Below are 23826 nucleotides of genomic sequence, written 5' to 3'. Positions count from 1 at the left end.
TGTCCGAGGTGGAATTTGAACCTGTGCCTTTCTGCGCCTCACGCATTTTAACCGTAACCTTACCGATTCGACCAATAACGCTCTTATTGTTTAGTTACCGTAAATATTATTGTATTGCAACAACAATATCGATAATATTGTAGTATAGTACAGTATATATAGATATTATTGTACCAAGCTATCGATATGCCTATAAGAGTTATAGATAGTATAGATTTTTTCCTTAGTCAAATAAAATTCTTTTTTTTTAATTCAATACTATGGGACATTTCAAACATCACTTAATAATTGTCATATCTTTTGGTTTCACAACATTGGTTGAAGTCAAATAAATTGCTTAAAACTGAGATTACTGCCGCTACCACAGCTTCAGCGCAGAAGAAGCGGTAACAAACTGCACTGCAGCATTTTCTTCAATAACATAACTTTTGATAGTGTCCTTAAACTACCAATAAAGTATAACTACTTTTATAGGTCACACCAACGTATCTGCGCAGAAGTTAAATTTTTGTATTGCGCGAAAATATTTAAGCGCTTGAGCCAATCAGAGCGCGCCATTTAAACCCACGAAATGAACTGTCCGCAATTGTACTACTATTGTGAGCGAGATAGCAGGAGACGTTTTATTCTTGAATTTAAATGTACTTGTAATAAGGTCGGTTTTTTAATGAGTTGTCGTCAGTTCTTGGTCGTTCTTTTATATGAGAGTAGGTTGAGCCATTCTGAGCGACGTGATACTGAAGGTACATTATTAAAATCATATTTTTAAGATACTGATCATAGGAAAATTTGCCATGTTGTTCATTTTAATAAGTACCACTCTATCTTAAATCTAGTCCCCATTCAAAACAGGTTAGGTTCTTCTGCAAAGGTTTTGAAGGCCAGACGGGAGTCGTTTTGTGTAAAACACTGACTTAGCCTGTCCAGGATCATGATGAAAGGTTGAAGGAAATGAGATTTGACCATCAAAGAACCGAACAAAACCTTGAAAAGAGACTCACTGTACATATAACATACATAACCTATAACACCTGTGATGGACCTTTTTTACGAATAAGTATTTCCGAAGATTACCCCTTACAAACAAACAAAATTACAAATGTAACCTCTTTTTAAAGTAATTACAGTACAGATATAAAAATTATCTTTAATTTTATAATTCTTTATTATTTCATTAATCATTTAAAATACAATTTTGGATCTGAGCGATAAATACGGTGTACTAGAAATTAATCCAGTTTGCAAATTTGTTAAGTGCAGTACTTTATAGTCGCCAAAAAGAACTATTCAAAATCCCTTGCGTCTCCAACCGTATTCTTGACAACACCGTATATTCCTTCCGCGATATTTAAAACTCCGCCAGCTATTTTGCCTAAAGGGCTTACTCCATCACCCTTTTCGGTCCAGCCTATTCTCCCTCCGTCCTTATTTTCGTCCCTGAGCCAGCCGGGAGACCCGGGTTGCCCTGGTCGCCCTCCACTGCCGCCGCCGCCACCACCACCACCTCCTCCACTACCAGGTTTACCAGGTCGGCCACCACCCCCGCCACCGTATCCAGGCCTGCCGGGCCTGCCAGGCTGACCTGGTTTTCCCCAGCCGCTATCAGGTCTACCGGGTTTACCGGGTCTACCGGGGCGGCCCCAATATTCTTCATCCGAATCCCAATACCACCAGTCGCTGCTATCCCAATAATAACCGGGGCGGCCGGGTTGACCTGGAGAGCCACCAGACCCGCCAGGGGCACCCGGTCTACCTGGATAGCCACCAGATCCGCCAGGGGCACCCGGTCTACCTGGATAGCCTCCTGGAGCACCCGGGGCTCCGGGCGAATAGACAACATACTTGTAATGGGAATATGCATTCCGCATTTCAGGTTTTGAATCGAGTCCCGAAGAGCGCCTGACTGAATTTATTAATTGAGATTCTTTAAAATTGGCTTCTATTATACACGGTCCCGTATGGAGAAAATTCAAGTTTGGTTGTAACAGTTGAGCCAGTTCTAATTCGCGATAATTATTGTAAGTCCTAACATCACTTCCGCATATTGGTCCATCTATAAGTGGATTGGAGTCAGCTTGAGCAGTGCTAGAATTAGAACACCGCTCTGAATGTACTTCGTGTAAATCTGGTTGTTTCAACCGTGCAATCGCGAAGGTTTCCAAATTTTCATATGTGTTGGCATCGCTCCCGCATATTATAGTGTTCTTTGATGTTCGAGTATCCGAATATGCACCACAACGTCCCGAATAAGGTGATTTGTCCATATCTTGAAATATGTAGTTTCCATATCTACATAGTTCGATGTTTCTTGAATTCGGTGGGTCGATGGTACCAATAACTTGAACCGCCAAAAGTATATGAATACCTGAATACATATATGGAATTAAAATTTGTACATAAAAGTACTCATGAAACGAACCGATATTAACGCAGGAGGAAGAAGTCTGTTAATGTTAATTAGTTGTAGACGACTGAAGACAAAGCATAAGTAATGGCCAAAAGCTGTCGTGTAGCAGCGTTTTTCTAGGAAAGGGTAAGGAGAGCTATTTAAGTTATATTTATATCATATGTATGTCTACCAATCAGAGATAAAGACGTAACAATATGTATGTGTTATCGTTGCGAAAAACCAGGTCAAAAGTACCCCAAAACCGACGAGCTTTTATGAAGAGAGTTATGAATGCGGGTGAAGTAATGATCGAAAGATGAAGACTCTGGTTACCAATCCAAGAAAGTGATTTTACGTATGTACGGTGTATGCTGATATGTTATAAATAACAATACAGGGTGACTTTTTATTCAACTGCATAAATTTAACTGTTAAGTGTACTCATCTAAAGGATATTTAAAAACGTTAAAAAAAAAATATCGGTTCATATTTCAGAAAGTACGAAAAAAATAAAAGTATCAAAATCCACGATCCTAAATACGTAATATCACCCCGGCCGGCGGAAAAGCGACGCGCAAGATTCAGAGGTCAACGACACAATTCATTCAGCTGAGCGATCTCGACAACCCTGTACTTTACTTGATCTTGATACTAGAAAAATAATTTATTTTTTAGACATTTCTTTACATGTTTAGTTTTAATTTCTTTTTGTAGTATTGGTCTTTAATAAAGCGTGTGACGTAGTTTTTGAGGGTTTTTTAAATGTGAAAATGATGACGTTTAATTTAAATAAAAATAGGCTCAAACGGCTCAGAAGCATGGATATAGTCTATGTTTAAAAGGATGCAGTTGTTTTAAATGTCACCCTGTATATACATACATATAAATATAATCACTTCTATATTCCTTGCGGGCCAAACAGAGCCAACAATCTTGAAAGAACGATAAGCCACGTTCAGCAGTTTGGCTTGATGATAAAATTGAGATTCAAATAGTGACAGGTTGCTAGCCCATCGTCTAATAAAAGAATCCCAAGTTAATAAGCCTAAGTGACAATATATTTTCAAATTTATGCAGTCCCTGTTCAGAGTGCTTGATGCGGGTTGAATAATGAGTGTGGTAAGTACAGTACAACCCAGAGGGGTGGACGTGCTTCCGAAAATCGGACGCCGTTAAATAACAATATTTAATTTAATTTTTTTAAATATCTTTATGTAATTTGATATAACTTTGATCTCACCTCTCCACATTGATCTGCTTTTCAGTTAATGGTTAAACGCAAAACTGACATTTCAAGATATCATATTCAATCTTAATTAAAAATTTTACTGTCAAGATAACTTGGTATGAAATCGAATCTTAATTGAGAAATAAAAAAAAACGTTGATTTTATGTTTAGCTAATGATAGAATTGAGATTCAAAAAGTGACAGATTGCTAGCCCATCGCCTAAAAGAAGAATACCAAGTTTATAAGTTCATCCCTTAGTCGCCTTTTACGACATAAATGTGGAATGAGAAGGAGCAATCCTATTCTTTTTATTATTGGTGCCGGACACCACATCGAAAAATTGCTTAACCTATAAAAATCCACCCTGTATTTAAATATAAACTATCTGCGCCCCGGGACTTCGCTCCTGTAGGAATTTCGGAAAAAGGGCATGTTTATGGCATAGCATGATATTACAGCTTTTTACCCAGGTCAAATTTTTTTTCACACCGACGTACCTGCGCAGAAGTAAAATTTTTGTATCGCGCGAAAATATTTTAGCGCTTGAGCCCATTATTGCTATTATACTACTATTATGAGCGAGATAGCAGGAGACGTTTTGTTCTTGAATTTAAACGTACTAATAATAAGGTCGGTTTTTTAATGAGTTGTCGTCAGTTGTTGGTCTTTGTTTTATGAGAGTAGGTTGAGCTATTCTGAGCGACGTGACGATGTGAGAGTGAGACGACCTATAAACGTGGTAATACTGAAGGTAATGTACATTAAAATCATATTTTTAGGATACTGATCATAGGGAAATTTGCCAAGTTTTTCATTTTAATAGAACCACTCCATCTTAAATGAAGTCCTCATTTAAAACAAGGAAGGTTCTTCTGCAAAGGTTTTGAAGGCCAGACGGGAGTCGTTTTGTGTAAAACACTGACTTAGCCTGTTCAGGATCATGATGAAAGGTTGAAGGAAATGAGATTTGACCATCAAAGAACCGAACAAAACCTTGAAAAGAGACTCACTGTACATATAACATACATAACCTATAACACCTGTGATGTACCTTTTTTACGAATAAGTATTTCCGAAGATTACCCCTTACAAACAAACAAAATTACAAACGTAACCTCTTTTTAAAGTAATTACAGTACAGATATAAAAATTTTCTTTAATTTTATAATTCTTTATTTCATTAATCATTTAAAATACAATTTTGGATCTGAGCGATAAATACGGTGTACTAGAAATTAATCCAGTTTGCAAATTTGTTAAGTACAGTACTTTATAGTCGCCAAAAAGAACTATTCAAAATCCCTTGCATCTCCAACCGTATTCTTAACAACACCGTATATTCCTTCCGCGATATTTAAAACTCCGCCAGCTATTTTGCCTAAAGGGCTTATTCCATCACCCTTTTCAGTCCAGCCTATTCTCCCTCCGTCCTTATTTTCGTCCCTGAGCCAGCCGGGAGACCCGGGTTGCCCTGGTCGGCCTCCACTGCCGCCGCCGCCACCACCACCACCACCTCCACTGCCAGGTTTACCAGGTCGGCCACCACCCCCACCACCGTATCCAGGCCTACCGGGCCTGCCAGGCTGACCTGGTTTTCCCCAGCCGCTATCAGGTCTACCGGGTTTACCGGGTCTACCGGGGCGGCCCCAATATTCTTCATCCGAATCCCAATACCACCAGTCGCTGCTATCCCAATAATAACCGGGGCGGCCGGGTTGACCTGGAGAGCCACCAGACCCGCCAGGGGCACCCGGTCTACCTGGATAGCCACCAGATCCGCCAGGGGCACCCGGTCTACCTGGATAGCCTCCTGGAGCACCCGGGGCTCCAGGCGAATAGACAACATGCCTGTAATGGGAATGTACATTCCGCATTTCAGGTTTTGAATCGAGTCCCGAAGAGCGCCTGACTGAATTTATTAATTGAGATTCTTTAAAATTGGGTTCAATTATACACGGTCCCGTATGGAGAACATTCAAGTTTGGTTGTAACAGTTGAGCCAGTTCTAATTCGCGATAATTATTGTAAGTCCTAACATCACTTCCGCATATTGGTCCATCTATAAGTGGATTGGAGTCAGCTTGAGCAGTGCTAGAATTAGAACACCGCTCTGAATGTACTACGTGTAAATCTGGTTGTTTCAACCGTGCAATCGCGAAGGTTTCCAAATTTTCATATGTGTTGGCATCGCTCCCGCATATCAAAGTGTTCTTTGATGTTGCAGTATCCGAATATGCACCACAACGTCCCGAATAAGGTGATTTTTCCATATCTTGATATATGTAGTTTCCATATCTACATAGTTCGATGTTTCTTGAATTCGGTGGGTCGATGGTACCAATAACTTGAACCGCCAAAAGTATATGAATACCTGAATACATTTATGGAATTAAAATTTGTACATAAAAGTACTCATGAAATTTCGAACCGATATTAACGCAGGAGGAAGAAGTCTGTTAATGTTAATTAGTTGTAGACGACTGAAGACAAAGCATAAGTAATGGCCAAAAGCTGTCATGTAGCAGCGTTTTTCTGGGAAAGGGTAAGGAGAACTATTTAAGTTATATTTATATAATATGTATGTCTACCAATCATAGATAAAGACGTATCAATATGTATGCGTTATCGTTGCGAAAAACCAGGTCAAAAGTACCCGAAATCGACGAGCTTGCATGAAAAGAGTTATGAATGCGGGTGAAGTAATGATCGAAAGATGTAGACTCTGGTTACCAATCCAGGAAAGTGATTTTACGTATGTACGGTGTATGCTGATATGTTAAAAATAACAATATATACATACATATAAATATAATCACTTCTATATTCCTTGCGGGCCAAACAGAGCCAACAATCTTGAAAGAACGATAAGAAACGTTCAGCAGTTTGGCTTGATGATAAAATTGAGATTCAAATAGTGACAGGTTGCTAGCCCATCGTCTAATAAAAGAATCCCAAGTTAATAAGCCTAAGTGACAATATATTTTTAAATTTATGCAGTCCCTGTACAGAGTGCTTAATGCGGGTTGAATAATGAGTGTGGTAAGTACAGTACAACCCAGAGGGGTGGACGTGCTTCCGAAAATCGGACGCCGTAAGATAACAATATTTAATTTTATTTTTTTTAAATATGTTATTTGATATAACTTTGATCTCACCTCTCCACATTGATCCGCTTTTCAGTTAATGGTTAAACGCAAAACTGACATTTCAAGATATCATATTCAATATTAATTAAAAATTTTACTGTCAAGATAACTTGGTATGAAATCGAATCTTAATTGAGAAATAAAAAAAACATTGATTTTATGTTTAGCTAATGATAGAATTGAGATTCAAAAAGTGACAGATTGCTAGCCCATCGCCTAAAAGAAGAATCCCAAGTTTATAAGTTCATCCCTTAGTCGCCTTTTACGACATAAATGTGGAATGAGAAGGAGCAATCCTATTCTTTTTATTATTGGTGCCGGACACCACATCGAAAAATTGCTTAACCTATAAAAATCCACCCTGTATTTAAATATAAACTATCTGCGCCCCGGGACTTCGCTCCTGTAGGAATTTCGGAAAAAGGGCATGTTTATGGCATAGCATGATATTACAGCTTTTTACCCAGGTCAAATATTTTTTCACACCGACGTACCAGCGCAGAAGTAAAATTTTTGTACCGCGCGAAAATATTTTAGCGCTTGAGCCCATTATTGCTATTATACTACTATTATGAGCGAGATAGCAGGAGACGTTTTGTTCTTGAATTTAAACGTACTAATAATAAGGTCGGTTTTTTAATTAATTGTCGTCAGTTGTTAGTCTTTGTTTTATGAGAGTAGGTTGAGCTATTCTGAGCGACGTGACGATGTGAGAGTGAGACGACCTATAAACGTGGTAATACTGAAGGTACATTATTAAAATCATATTTTTAGGATACTGATCATAGGGAAATTTGCCAAGTTTTTCATTTTAATAGAACCACTCCATCTTAAATGAAGTCCTCATTTAAAACAAGGAAGGTTCTTCTGCAAAGGTTTTGAAGGCCAGACGGGAGTCGTTTTGTGTAAAACACTGACTTACCCTGTCCAGGATTATGATGAAAGGTTGAAGGAAATGAGATTTGACCATCAAAGAACCGAACAAAACCTTGATAAGAGACTCACTGTAAGTACATATAACATACATAACCTATAACACCTGTGATGTACCTTTTTTACGAATAAGTATTTCCGAAGATTACCCCTTACAAACAAACAAAATTACAAACGTAACCTCTTTTTAAAGTAATTACAGTACAGATATAAAAATTATCTTTAATTTTATAATTCTTTATTTCATTAATCATTTAAAATAAAACTTTGGATCTGAGCGATAAATACGGTGTACTAGAAATTAATCCAGTTTGCAAATTTGTTAAGTACAGTACTTTATAGTCGCCAAAAAGAACTATTAAAAATCCCTTGCGTCTCCAACCGTATTCTTGACAACACCGTATATTCCTTCCGCGATATTTAAAACTCCGCCAGCTATTTTGCCTAAAGGGCTTACTCCATCACCCTTTTCGGTCCAGCCTATTCTCCCTCCGTCCTTATTTTCGTCCCTGAGCCAGCCGGGAGACCCGGGTTGCCCTGGTCGGCCTCCACTGCCGCCGCCGCCACCACCACCACCACCTCCACTGCCAGGTTTACCAGGTCGGCCACCACCCCCACCACCGTATCCAGGCCTACCGGGCCTGCCAGGCTGACCTGGTTTTCCCCAGCCGCTATCAGGTCTACCGGGTTCACCGGGTCTACCGGGGCGGCCCCAATATTCTTCATCCGAATCCCAATGCCACGAGTAGCTGCTATCCCAATAATAACCGGGGCGGCCGGGTTCACCTGGAGAGCCACCAGACCCGCCAGGGGCACCCGGTCTACCGGGGCGGCCCCAATATTCTTCATCCGAATCCCAATGCCACGAGTAGCTGCTATCCCAATTATAACCGGGGCGGCCGGGTTCACCTGGAGAGCCACCAGATCCGCCAGGGGCACCCGGTCTACCTGGATAGCCACCAGATCCGCCAGGGGCACCCGGTCTACCTGGATAGCCTCCTGGAGCACCCGGGGCTCCGGGCGAATAGACAACATACTTGTAATGGGAATATGCATTCCGCATTTCAGGTTTTGAATCGAGTCCCGAAGAGCGCCTGACTGAATTTTTTAATTGAGATTCTTTAAAATTTGCTTCTATTATACACGGTCCCGTATGGAGAACATTCAAGTTTGGTTGTAACAGTTGAGCCAGTTCTAATTCGCGATAATTATTGTAAGTCCTAACATCACTTCCGCATATTGGTACATCTATAAGTGGATTGGAGTCAGCTTGAGCAGTGCTAGAATTAGAACACCGCTCTGAATGTACTACGTGTAAATCTGGTTGTTTCAACCGTGCAATCGCGAAGGTTTCCAAATTTTCATATGTGTTGGCATCGCTCCCGCATATCAAAGTGTTCTTTGATGTTGCAGTATCCGAATATGCACCACAACGACCCGAATAAGGTGATTTTTCCATATCTTGATATATGTAGTTTCCATATCTACATAGTTCGATGTTTCTTGAATTCGGTGGGTCGATGGTACCAATAACTTGAACCGCCAACAGTATATGAATACCTGAATACATTAAAAATTTGTACATAAAAGTACTCATGAAATTTCGAACCGATATTAACGCAGGAGGAAGAAGTCTGTTAATGTTAATTAGTTGTAGACGACTGAAGACAAAGCATAAGTAATGGCCAAAAGCTGTCGTGTAGCAGCGTTTTTCTAGGAAAGGGTAAGGAGAGCTATTTAAGTTATATTTATATTATATGTATGTCTACCAATCAGAGATAAAGACGTAACAATATGTATGTGTTATCGTTGCGAAAAACCAGGTCAAAAGTACCCCAAAACCGACGAGCTTTTATGAAGAGAGTTATGAATGCGGGTGAAGTAATGATCGAAAGATGAAGACTCTGGTTACCAATCCAAGAAAGTGATTTTACGTATGTACGGTGTATGCTGATATGTTATAAATAACAATACAGGGTGACTTTTTATTCAACTGCATAAATTTAACTGTTAAGTGTACTCATCTAAAGGATATTTAAAAACGTTAAAAAAAAAATATTGGTTCATATTTCAGAAAGTACGAAAAAAATAAAAGTATCAAAATCCACGATCCTAAATACGTAATATCACCCCGGCCGGCGGAAAAGCGACGCGCAAGATTCAGAGGTCAACGACACAATTCATTCAGCTGAGCGATCTCGACAACCCTGTACTTTACTTGATCTTGATACTAGAAAAATAATTTATTTTTTAGACATTTCTTTACATGTTTAGTTTTAATTTCTTTTTGTAGTATTGGTCTTTAATAAAGCGTGTGACGTAGTTTTTGAGGGTTTTTTAAATGTGAAAATGATGACGTTTAATTTAAATAAAAATAGGCTCAAACGGCTCAGAAGCATGGATATAGTCTATGTTTAAAAGGATGCAGTTGTTTTAAATGTCACCCTGTATATACATACATATAAATATAATCACTTCTATATTCCTTGCGGGCCAAACAGAGCCAACAATCTTGAAAGAACGATAAGCCACGTTCAGCAGTTTGGCTTGATGATAAAATTGAGATTCAAATAGTGACAGGTTGCTAGCCCATCGTCTAATAAAAGAATCCCAAGTTAATAAGCCTAAGTGACAATATATTTTCAAATTTATGCAGTCCCTGTTCAGAGTGCCTGATGCGGGTTGAATAATGAGTGTGGTAAGTACAGTACAACCCAGCGGTTGGACGTGCTTCCGAAAATCGGACGCCGTTAAATAACAATATTTAATTTAATTTTTTTAAAGGGAACTATATTTTCTATCACCAAAATTTAAATTTGTCATCAAGTTGTATCACCTAATAAATAGATCTATCGCCACGAAATATTTTCGTTCTCAGATAAACAAAAATTGTTCCCAGGTATGAATTATCAAATTAATGTTAATATATGTGTAAAATAAGAGATCGATAACCAATAAAATTATATTGAATTACATGAATATAAACTTCGTTCTTATAATAATAGTTTTGTTACTTAAATAATAGCTCTGTGCTCAGAATGGTAGATCTGTCACCAAATAAATCGATTATCGATCCCTGACTGCGACTCCTTTTTATTTGATATTTTGTCACCAATACAGTAGTTACATTTTATTTCGTTCAGATATTAAATTAATAGTATTCGTTACCAATTTAATACATCAATTTATAATTTTAATGAAAAAATGATCAAAGGGGCGGAGACAAATTGGCGCGCTTTAAAAATTGACCAATCCGGCCTCAACGATGGGTAGTAGTTAACTATTGATTATTTTAACTTTAATTAAGTGTTTTATCTACTATTCTGCTAGCCATAAGCCAGCTATTTTAAACCAGCGCTGATTGTTCAGTGGTTATTATTTTTAAGAATAAATATTGATTATTTTAACTTTAATTAAGTGTTTTATCTACTATTCTGCTAGCCATAAGCCAGCTATTTTAAACCAGCGCTGATTGTTCAGTGGTAATTATTTTCAACAATAAATATTGATTATTTTAACTTTAATTGTTTTATTTACTACTCTGCTAAAAAATTTATTTAAATATAATTTATACTACCAGTGGAAATTTAGAACCTTGGGAGTCTAGTTAAGTAGCAGAATCTTTTGGTTGAAACGATGATGACAACCCTAATTTTTTATTTGAACTTAATGCAATTTTCTAGTAACATAATATGATTTATTGGTGATCTCTTTAAATTAGTTTGCTTAAATACTTATTAGGACACACCTATTATAATACATACAAAAACATTTATTTGGTACTAGACCTTATATCTCAGGATTTTAGGTGATTTATTGTGGAACTGATTTTGCATTGTTTGGTGACTACATTTTGGTGACAGATCTACTATGTTGAGGACAAACCCTATTATTTAAGAAACACAAAACTAATTAAATTGGTGATAGCTTAAATGATACCCTTTTTTAAATATCTTTATGTAATTTGATATAACTTTGATCTCACCTCTCCACATTGATCTGCTTTTCAGTTAATGGTTAAACGCAAAACTGACATTTCAAGATATCATATTCAATCTTAATTAAAAATTTTACTGTCAAGATAACTTGGTATGAAATCGAATCTTAATTGAGAAATAAAAAAAAACGTTGATTTTATGTTTAGCTAATGATAGAATTGAGATTCAAAAAGTGACAGATTGCTAGCCCATCGCCTAAAAGAAGAATCCCAAGTTTATAAGTTCATCCCTTAGTCGCCTTTTACGACATAAATGTGGAATGAGAAGGAGCAATCCTATTCTTTTTATTATTGGTGCCAGACACCACATCGAAAAATTGCTTAACCTATAAAAATCCACCCTGTATTTAAATATAAACTATCTGCGCCCCGGGACTTCGCTCCTGTAGGAATTTCGGAAAAAGGGCATGTTTATGGCATAGCATGATATTACAGCTTTTTACCCAGGTCAAATATTTTTTCACACCGACGTACCAGCGCAGAAGTAAAATTTTTGTACCGCGCGAAAATATTTTAGCGTTTGAGCCAATTATTGCTATTGTACTACTATTATGAGCGAGATAGCAGGAGACGTTTTGTTCTTGAATTTAAATGTACTAATAAATAAGGTCGGTTTTTTAATGAGTTGTCGTCAGTTGTTGGTCTTTGTTTTATGAGAGCAGATTGAGCCATTCTGAGCGACGTGAGACGTGACGATGTGAGAGTGAGACGACTTATAAACGTGGTAATACTGAAGGTACATTATTAAAATCATATTTTTAGGATACTGATCATAGGAAAATTTGCCAAGTTGGTCATTTTAATAAGAACCACTCCATCTTAAATGTAGTCCCTATTCAAAACGAGTAAGGTTCTTCTGCAAAGGTTTTGAAGGCCAGACGGGAGTCGTTTTGTGTAAAACCCTGACTTATCCAGTCCAGGATTAAGATCAAAGGTTGAAGGAAATTATATTTGACCATCAAAGAACCGAACAAAACTTTAAAAAGAGGTTCACTGTACATATAACATACATAACCTATAACACCCGCAGGTGATGTACCTTTTTACGGATAATTATTTCCGAAGATTACCCAAACTTACAAACATAACCTCTTTTTAAAGTAAGTAAAGATATAGAAATTATCTTTGGTTTGATAAGTCTTTATTAATCATTTAAAATAAAATTTTGGATCTGAGCAATAAATACGGTGTAACTACTAAATTAACGCGCGCGAGCATCGAGCCTTCGGCTTTTGTCTACTTCAGCGCTAACTAAATTAAGTTGCTCGCTATCCTCAGGCGGCTAACCTAATGGCTCTCAAATAACTAAATCAACCCACGCCGGGTTTATCTACATACCTATAGACACGAGATCCATCATCTTAAAAAAATTGTAACACCAGCCATAAAAAATATTGCTGCGACAGTTTACCTTAACATTACAAGATGCTAAAGCAATGCTTAATCTTCAAAAAACAACTAGGAACACTTAATATGAGATTTATATTGCCGAATTCCGTGTGGTTCCCGGCACCAATACAAAAAAGAATAGGACCACTCCATCTCTTTCCCATGGATGTCGTAAAAGGCGACTGTCACTATTTGAATCTCAATTCTATCATTAAGCCAAATAGCTGAGCGTGGCCATTCAGTCTTTTCAAGACTGTTGGCTATGTCTACCCCGCAAGGGATATAGACGTGACCATATGTATGTATGTATGTATGAATTCCATTAGAGAGCGCCGGTGATCGAACTCGATTCAAGAAACTGGATGATTGTGAATATGGGGTTAGGTTCCCTTGCAAAATAGGATAGACGGAAGTCACTTTACCGAATGTTAAGTCATGTTTTTATACGACTCTGGACTGCCGGTTACAGGCGCAACGCTAGACGGAAGATGACTGTATAATAGTTCAAAGTTTCGACTGTCAGAGAATGTCTAATGGCATTTAGTCCACCTGTTGCACATTTTACGTGCATAAAGTTTCTTCTTCTGTATCGTTAGATGCAGTTTTTTTCTTAATAGACAGAGTGATGCAAGCGGAAGGTGTTTATGTGTATAAATGCTTCCCGTGCGAATTCGGGGCAGGTCGCTAGTAATAAACAAGTCCGTGGCGAAACAATTCTCGGGAAGACTATGAGGACAAAATGAAAAAACAATAAAAATACTAGTAGGGAAGCGCTTATGATTTTCTGCTTCTTTGAGCCAAGAGATTGACCATATATCCCTGGATTGCCCGGAGCTTCAATTTGAAACATGGCCCTGGATTGGATGAGTCGGGTTTTTGCACGAAGCGACAGTTGCCTGACTGAACAGGTTTCCTCGCCGTGTATAGGCAGTCAAGTCAGCTCACTCAAACTAATGAACATAACGCAGAATACTGTCATTGGTACTTGACCGATGTAGGATTTGAACCTGTCGCATCGCGCATTTTGATTGACTAATGACGCTCTTATACATGATAGGTACTCGGCAGCAATAATGAATAACATAATAAATTTAAGGATCTGATCAATAAAAAACATGCTATAAATTCGTATGTAATAGGAATAAATTCAGTTTAAATAAATATAGTTGTCAGTAACAATTTGTCACCAATTGTATTGTAGTTTTATGAATTATCATTAACCGCATATTTCACAATAGTATAAATACCATCTGCAACATTTAAAACACCGCCAGCAATTTTATCTAGATCACTTTCACCGCCACCCTTTTCACCCCAGACCGTTTTGCCTCCCCTCCCACTCCAGCTCCAGCCCCAGCCTCCAGGAGCGCCCGGTTGGCCCCCGCCGCCACCACCGCCGCCACCGCCGCCAGGCCGACCAGGTTGACCAGGTTGGCCCCATCCGCCGCCCCATCCGCCACCATTACCGCCCCATCCGCCACCACCACCGCCCCATCCGTCACCACCACCGCCCCATCCGTCACCACCACCGCCCCATCCGCCCCATCCGCCCCCAGGAGCCCCGGGCTGACCCGGTATGTTTACATCATAATCCGTATAAATATAAAAACTGCTATTATAAGGGTAACCAGGAGCGCCTGGTGCTCCCGGGCTGCCAGGGTTACCACCTGGCGCGCCAGGAGCACCCGGACTACCCGGGTAAGCACCCGGTCTGCGCGGGTAGCCCCCTGGAGTATCCGGTTTTCCGGGCCAAGAAATGATATACCTATAATGGGAATATGCATTCCGCAAGTCAGGTTTTGACTTAGCTCCTGAAGAACGCCTGACTGCATTCATCAATTGGGTCTCCTTCAAATCAGCTTTAAGAATGCATGACCCCGAATGCAGATACTTCAAGTTTGGTCGTAATAGTTGCAACAATTCTAATTCGCGATAATTACTGTAAGTCTTTACATCATTTCCGCATATTGGTTCATCATTAAGTTCTTTAGAATTAAAACAAGGTCCAGAATGTTCTATATGTAAATCTGATTGTTTCAGTCTTGCGATAGCGAAGGCATCATAATTCTCATACGTTTTGGCATCGCTTGCGCATATTAACATTCTCTTTGATGTTCCAGTATCCAAATGTCCCAAATGAAACGCTTTATCTTTATATTGATACAATTTTTCTTTAAATCTGGCATTTCTAAAATTCGGTGGGTCAATTGTACCAATAATTTGAACCGACAAGAGCAAATGAATACCTGAGGATGGTTTAAATGTTATTAATTAAAATTTAAAAAGTACGGTCTGATGCAGATAAAACTGACCATATAAACCAACGCCATAAGGTGGTCACATTTCTCTGTAACCATACTCGTGTACATGTTAAAACTCGATTTACTAAGATTATATTAAATAAAACTTTATCTCTTTCTACGTAAATTGTGGAAGCAGACTAAAAAGTCATCTAAAAACATCTCATATGACAAAGCACCAGCTGAGTTGAAAATACCTACATACAAATCACATTTATAAACCTGAATGCTTATTATTATTTTTAGTAGTTAACTTTAACCTCACCTCTCCACATTGGGCTGTTTTAACGACTTGATTTTACGGCATGACTACTTGTCATTTTAAATTATAATTGTAAATCGGAACTGACGAGATATCTTAACAAGTATGAAATTGAAACCTTAATTGAGAAAAAATAGGAAATGACAATAAAGTAGGTATTTTAGTGGAAAATTTTTCTTGTTAGTTCCACAAAAACCACTATACGGTAAAGCTTCGGATCAAAGAAGTTTCTAAATCGGTCGGCAGCTGTCGTTAATAATGTGTTCAGCGGACTATGATTCATTTATTGTTACCATATTCAAAGAATAAATGATTATGATTAATACCCTTGCTTTCTAAGCAAACACTGTAAATGTATGAAGTCTTAAAACAACGGCTGGTCTTTAGGAGATGAAATGAGAGGCAACCGATAAGTTTATTTATCTCCCACCGCTTTATTGAATCCCCACTCCTTACAGTAACAACCCTGGATACGCCAAGAATCCAATGTATGAAACCCAACCAAAGACGTAAATGTTATAAAAAAAACGATATTTGTTACAATAATATAATTTTAAGTCCTTGTTTCGATCCTCAATCAAAACCATTTAACCGAAAATTTACAGTAAAAAATTAAGAAAAATGTACGTAATTTGCAACATCATGCGCTTAATCGTATACCCCTTCAGGTACATCTAAAACTCATTAATTATGTAATCCAAATTTGATGTTTCACGATTATCAAAATTTCGTGTTAAATTTTAAGAACCAGAACTACCCGCCAATCAGCCATAAATGAGTATTATTAGTGAGAAGTGGGTAATAAGATCGTGTTCTAAATAAATACGATTTGGTGTCTTTGAGAACTATACAATTTATTTTATTTGGAAAACATACAGTCATATATCTTGTACAAAATCTCATGTAGTTAATTCGGACCATTAACAAGTTTTCGCATTAGTGTAGCGAAAAAAATTAAGGATTACCGTCTTCTGACTTCGTTCTTGTAGCGCTATCATCGGCAGAATGCCTTGTTTCACTCGCACTCGTACTCGTAGAGTTAGGTCTTTAAAAATTATAGCTACAGTGTCTCTTTAAGAACGTATCAATGAAGACTTGCTATCTAAAAATGGCGTGACTTTTACTGGATCATCACTAGTCAAAATTTGCTTGAGAGTAAAAGAGAACTAACGAGTTGTTTGAGAGTAAGAAAGTACAAGAGTTGTTCAAAATATTTGCTATAGAGTGTTTATTACAACATCATCAGTAGATCCAAGAAACCAATTAAATCTAGCGTTTGATCCAAAAACTCATGGTCCTAAATGAAGATCACCTAAATTTGGTTTAAAAACCCGAGCCATTTCTAATTCATTAGTATTATGAGTTTCAATACCAGTTCCGAAAATTTTACGATCAATAATCCTGCTGTTTTGAGGTAATCTTTTTCTATATACTGTGGGCATTCGTCTTTCATTCTCATGTTTCTCATTACACACTTCAGGGTAAGCAATACGCAGACCAGATATCCATAGTCTGGCCATTGTGAATTCTTCATAAGTTTGGTATTTTAAATTTAATTTATTATCAGTTGCACACACATAAGTCAAATCGCGACATTCGGGCAGAGTTTTGTTATTAACCATAAAAAATAACTCAAGTTCTGGAATAATCTGGAAACCTAAATTTGAACAATAGCTGTTTACGGTCGTTTTTTTATGATTGTGATGGCTCCGTGACTTCGGCGCACCATTTGTATTGTTTATTTGAATTGACAATAGTACACCTGTGGATGTAAAGTTTATTATGTTAACAATAATTATAAAATGCTATTATTTTGTAATAAATATAGAATTACTAGCTTTTACACGCGAGAATACAGCGTCACCTACACGTGAGAATTTAATACCACCTACAAAAGAATACAGGTTTTTCGCAAATCCCACGGGAACTATAGTTTTTACCATGATAAAAGTTCCCAATGTCCTTTTTAAAAAAAAAGTTCATTACGGTAATTAAAAATTTGGAATATTTACCTAACTTACCCACAACATTGGTTATCAAAAAATCCATCTTAATATATAAATTTTAAAAGTAATTCTGAAAAAATAAATATTCAATGCTGATCAAATTGTAGAGTGATTGCATTTTGAAAACGCCAGACCTGTTTAAAAATCCAACTTAATTCATTAACTAACCGTTAAATTAATTTGTGACGTGATCTTCAGTTATCAAGAGATTATCTAAGAAACTTTATGAAATGCTTTTTATTGAAATGTATATAGTAAACATATTCTGAATGTACATATGCTTACTTTATTTTAACAATTAAAAAATGTAATGGTAGTATGTATTATGTAAATTTCTTATTTAAAATTGGTAATTTGTTACAATGGTCTTAGACCTGAGGAAGAAGTGGAAAAAAGAGAAATAGGAAAGCGGACCCCAGGCCCGGAAATTTAATGGCAGAGGGTGCAACAAATATCCGCTGTCTCATCCTGGCGTGTTCCCACTCCAGGATGAGACACAGCGGATATTCGTTTTAATCTTAATCCAGAAATGGGACTGTACACGAATAGTTACGAAAATGACAATTTAACTATTAACACTAATGAACCGTGGCGTTTGCATATATGGCCTTGACGACCCGTTTCTCGTAGCTAGTTATCAAGCAAGAAATAAGATCTTATTCCTTAACTGGTTATCAAGCAAGAAATAAGATCCATTTACGTATCTGGTTACCAAAGATCAGCTACAAACGTGGATATCGTAGCGTAGTTATCGGATTTTCCCCTCTGAACCGGGGTTCATTTCATTTACATATAATAAAATTATTAATATTTATTACACAATATAGTATCGTTGAGTTAGTATCTCATAACACAAGTCTCGAACTTACTTTAGGGCTAGCTCAATGTGTGTAATTTGTCGCGTACATATTTATTATTTAGTTATACATTTTTGCGACAAAAAGTGCAATACAATGGGTTAATTTCCATAAACTCGGAAAACAGACAGTGACCGCAGTGAGATTCGAATCTGGGTACCACTTCGTAACGAGGTTTGATACACATAAAAATATACATTATAGGTACCTAAAATTAATGTAAGGGAAAATAAAAAAAATGTAGTTATGACATACTCAAAGGATGTTTATTAAAAAAAAAACAGGTCATCGGAGCTTACGGAGACCGTATTGCAAAAAAAACAACAAGACTGTTTTCTTCCCGCCTATCACTTCCTCTATCCTTGTATCGAATGCTAATAAGTGGCGCTTGCGCAGCTTTTGATAAACTTCGACTTTTCCTAACTTGAGACAACGTGAAAAATCTTAGAAAACAAGATTTGGGATGAAAAGATTCCAAGTCCGTTTCTACCAAACGAAATGCCTCCATTTTGTAAGTGCTAAAATTTTCTCCGCTCACCGGCTCATATTCCGAATTTCTGAGCAGTGAGAAGTCGATGAAACCTCTTTTATGAGCCGCGTCCATTCTCCTTTTGTAAGCCTCGGGACAAGGGCCTTTATAAACCATACTCAGATCCGGCATTTTCACTCGGGCCAATAGGAACTCTCTATAATTCTTGTATGTTTTCGCGTCGCTACCACATATAAGCGTTCTTTTTTCCATTCTAGAAATTAAATGTCGGCCGTAGAACGAATAGGGCGATTTCATTATTGATAATCTCTTTGATATTTTCAATTTGATGTTTTTGTACATAGGATTGTTGAAAGCGCCATCTGTCCGTGAGCGCAGGCAACTAATTTTGGTTATTGCTGGTATTGAAAGTAGGATTACGATAACTGTGGACGTCAAAACGTTTGTTAGGAATCAAACGGCCATCGTGAGATTAGGTACTTATATATCAAACCGAGTCACTGACTAACAAACAGTGCACAGCTGAAATTAAGAATGGACTAAAGAAGATCAATCGATGAAAAATTTTATGCGTACTTGTGATTCAATGACTAGCTTACGATCAGAACTCTTGATCAGTCTACCCCATACTAAGGAAGTCTGCACCAAGTGACATACATACATAGTATGTATGTATGTATGTCACTATATGTATAGTCACGTCTTACGGGGTAGACCGAGCCAACAGTCTTGAAAAGACTGATAGGCCACGTTCTGAATTTAGGCTTGATGATGGAATTGAGATTATAATTTATAGTTTTTTTTATTGGTGCCGGGAACTACACGGCACAAGTGACACACACAATAAATCCCACCACGTGAGTGAATAACGGATCTTTGTCTCTTCAAACAAAGACCCGTGCCGATAAGAAACAAAAGCACTATATAAGCCGGATATTTCACCAAAATTCTCTTAAGAATGGAAATCATTAGACATTTGGCAGTGGACGGTCGGTTGTCAAAACTGCTCAGCTCCAAGACTAACTTAGACTCACCTATCCAAGACATTCTAATGTCAATCATATCGGACTGATACTATCAAAATTCGTTATTGAAATAAAATTCAATATGAATGAAAGACATTTGTTACATCATGATCAGAGTGCCAGTATAATTGCTTTTTTGAAATCTCGTTCGTGTAATGTGAAGACTGAATGGTATTGCGCCGAACTAATCAATTAAAACCATCGTTACTTATCTTAGAATTTGTGTGATAATAACATTTTAATTGATTGCTTAAAAAATTTGAAATTTTGAATGAATTGAGAATAGGAACAACCAAGGTGGAACAATTTATTTGTGACTTGTAAAATTCCGCACAATATAATATTGGTTACAAGGTAGCATGATTTATAGATATGTATAACAAGTTATACAACGTGTGATATTAAAAACAAAATAATATTGAAGTATTTGAATTTTTAAATTATTATTTTATATTTTTAAAATTGTATTTTCTTTTAAGAGCGGTCATTAGTTACATTTTCAAACCTGAACACATCGTACTAAAATTATAAAAAAAAAAAAAGTTCGAATTTCAAATTCTCCACCATATATACTCAAAGTCATAAAAAAAATGTACTCACAGTAAATATAAGTGCAGGCAGCAAATCATCGGCCGAAGCCGGGGCTCCGCAAAGCGCCAACACGTGGCGACAGCAGCGCCGCACTTGTCTCAACTTGCCGCCGGGTGACATCGCACTGTCCATGCCCAAGAGTTCTGGAACAGATACAAATATTTTAAATATTATTTTTTTACCTTTACTATTGAACGAACGAGCGAAGCGAATGAGGTTTACCAATTAATTTGGAATGAAAATACATTTATTGTATGTATGTTTGTAACGCGATAACCTTCGCACCTTCTGTTCTAATTGTGATGAAATGTAAAATGTATGTAGGTTCTGTTAATAGGATTTTAAAGCTCGTGGGCCATTAATATCGGTTAAGTAGTTTTTGAGATATTCACAAATCCGTAAGAAATGAATGTCGCGAGGTCTAAGTTCACGAAGAACAACTAGTTCAAACAAAATACTGCGGTGCCTGGGGTATCATAAGAAGCACCACTTACTGAGACGTATTGTCAGATTATATTGACTGTCTAATAATAATAATGCCGTGTGGTTCCCGGCACCAATAAAAACTACCGGAAAAAAAGAATAGGACCACTCCGTCTCATTCCCATGGATGTCGTCAAAGGCGACTAAGGGATAGGCTTACAAACTTCGGATTCTTTTTAGGCGATGGGCTAGCAACCTGTCACTATTTGAATCTCAATTCTATCATTAAGCCAAATAGCTGAACGTGGCCATTCAGTCCTTTCAAGACTGTTGTCTCTGTCTACCTCGCAAGGAATATAGACGTGAACATATGTATGTATGTATGTATCAAAACTCGCTTGCTCACCACTAATAGCTTTATACAAGAGCTGTCTGCAAGTGGCACTGTTCCTATCCAGCTTGCACTCGAGATGCGCTTCCCCCACCCAGCTCAACTGCTGGATACGCTCGGACATGGCTCTGTCTAGCCGCTCGTCGTCAGTGCCGGTCGGTGAGAAAACCACTGATGGTAGTCTGATAGCAAAAGAAAAAGGTACGGTCATCAAATTGAAAAAAATAAATAAGTGTGGTTTAGTGAGAACTGGAAATAATAATGGGAGTGTGGAAGACTTAGTCTATTAAAGTTCTACTGCAGAGGCTTCATCCACATTCATAACTCTTTTCATGCAAGCTCGGCGGTTTCGGGTAGTCTTGGGTCCGAAGGGCAGGCCCTTTGCCAGGACGTCCTTAATTTGATCAAGATACGTATAACGAGTCTAAGGCATAATAACATACATTCATATAATCACGTCTATATCCCTTGCGGGGTAGACAGAGCTTACAGTCTTGTAAAGACTGATAGGCCACGTTCAGCTATTTGGCATAATTGATTATTAGAATACGAGTACATGTGGCATAATTAACATTAAGGCTAGGTTAGGTTAGGTCAGTTACGCTTTAAATAATTATGTTTAAGAATAATTCTGCCATAATACGATATGCCATTTCATTATTATGACGGCCTCTGTGGCGCAGCGGTAGTTCGCTTGTCTGTGACACCGGAGGTCCCGGGTTCGAATCCCGGCCTGGCATCAGGGCATGATGAGAAAAGAACTTTTTCTGATTGGCCTGGGTCTTGGATGTTTATCTATGTAAGTATACACGAGTATTATAAAATATAGTATCGTTGAGTTAAAATCTCGTAACACAAGTCTCGAACTTCGAGGCTAACTCAATCTATGTAATTTGTCCCGTATATATTTATTTATTATATGGCTTATTTTTTTTTAATGCTGATAGATAAAGACCCACACCAGTTTCCTTATAAAAGGATTAATGACAGCAAAGAACAAAGTATAACGACTTCAATACCGTCCTTTCGCGTCATTGACGATAACGTATCAGAGTTAGTAACGCGAATGTCGAATTAGTCCAATCAACGGATAACAATGTTTGAAACAATTGCCCTTTCACTAGGACATTTCGTGTTTTCACACAAGACGGAATGTGTTTTATTGATCACAATTAAGTATGTTTTAAAACAAGGAGAAAATGTGTGGCGCAATTTGCGATTTTAACAAATGTAGAATGGTAATGTATTAGGGATGCCTCGAGCTAAAATAGAAAAACAATTTTAATTTTAAGCTTCCGTTGAAGCTTAATTTAGCGCCATCTACACGCGCGTATCAAGTTGTTTTATTAGCGCTACCTACACAATTTAATAATAACTGAAGCACTTTCGAATTATGTAGCATTCAATGTTGACAAAACTTTCGAAAAATGTAGCAAGTCTCAATGGTGAAAGATTTTTTTAAATCGGCTCATTAATTTGAGTTTATTTATACCAAACATACAAATATTTTTTCCAGATGAAATCCAGTTGCCTGAATGTGCAGGTTTCCTCACAATATTGTCTCTCACTGTAAAAGCATCTGTTTGTAACATTCAAGTAAATGAAAATATTTCTTTGAATATAATAAGCAACTCACTCGTGCAGGTAAGACATGGCATGCTTCTCCACAAAGTCCATTATGTTTTCCTTTACGTCTGCATCTACGTTGTTGAAATGTACTGCGGTGTCCATGTGCTTAAGGAAACGCTATAACAAAAAAAGCATTTTATTTAATTGTTTTGTAGTTGACTAGGAGACTGATGTAGAAGAATGATGCAGGAGACTGATGCAGGAGACTGTTGTAGGGGAATGATGCAGGAGACTGATGTAAGAGACTGATGTAGGAGACTAATGTAGGAGACTGATGTAGGAGACTGATGTAGGAGACTGATGTAGGAGACTGATGTAGGAGACTGATGAAGGAGACTGATGTAGGAGACGGATGTAGGAGACTGATGTAGGAGACTGATGTAAGAGATTGATGTAGGGGACTGAAGTTATAAGTGACTAAACCAACTGACCTGATAATGCCTTTGTACTCTTTCAGAGAGCTCATCAGCCGTCATCACATTGGCATACTTGATGACGTCCAATATAAGGGTGTGCACACACATGCGGCAGTCGCGGTCTATCTGCTGCGACAGGCGGGGGAAGCGGGTGCGGAAGTCGCGCTTCATGCCTTCGAGGACGGCGGGGGGAACCTGGAATTCGGCCGGCCGTTTCTCGGATGGCTCGTGGTCATCTGTAATGTAATGTGTGATCGTCAATGACGTCACTTGTTGTCATTTTGTTTGTAAATACTTTATTGTACACTAGCTGTGCCCGCGACTTCGTCCGCGTGGAATAGTTATTTTGGGCA

The 23826-nt window shown here is 37.8% G+C and overlaps 2 protein-coding genes across 3 annotated transcripts in view; both read right to left on the bottom strand.

Annotated features, from left to right (window-relative positions):
* The window catches only part of LOC106142279 (rab5 GDP/GTP exchange factor), a 36928-nt gene that overhangs the window by 5072 nt on the left and 8030 nt on the right, over positions 1 to 23826 (bottom strand). For both annotated transcript variants that reach the window (XM_013343990.2, XM_013343989.2), the window contains 4 exons: positions 23489 to 23709; positions 23065 to 23174; positions 21444 to 21610; positions 20624 to 20757 (listed from right to left, as the gene is read on the bottom strand). In XM_013343990.2, the coding sequence (XP_013199444.1) occupies positions 20624 to 20757; positions 21444 to 21610; positions 23065 to 23174; positions 23489 to 23709 (632 nt within the window). The remainder of the gene's footprint in view (positions 1 to 20623; positions 20758 to 21443; positions 21611 to 23064; positions 23175 to 23488; positions 23710 to 23826) is intronic.
* On the bottom strand, positions 4897 to 5999 carry LOC132901792 (protein SPT2 homolog). Its single transcript, XM_060944379.1, has one exon. It carries the CDS (start codon positions 5997 to 5999, stop codon positions 4908 to 4910), a length of 1092 nt encoding a protein of 363 aa, XP_060800362.1. The 3' UTR covers positions 4897 to 4907.

The sequence above is a fragment of the Amyelois transitella genome, chromosome 5 (assembly GCF_032362555.1).
Source record: "Amyelois transitella isolate CPQ chromosome 5, ilAmyTran1.1, whole genome shotgun sequence".
Lineage (NCBI taxonomy): Eukaryota > Metazoa > Arthropoda > Insecta > Lepidoptera > Pyralidae > Amyelois > Amyelois transitella.
Note: the sequence above shows the minus strand (reverse complement) of the source record. Positions and strands in the feature narration are given on the sequence as shown.

Coding starts and splice junctions, on each gene's coding strand:
- LOC132901792 (XM_060944379.1), bottom strand. CDS start 5,999: ATGTATTCAGGTATTCATATACTTTTGGCGGTTCAAGTTATTGGTACC.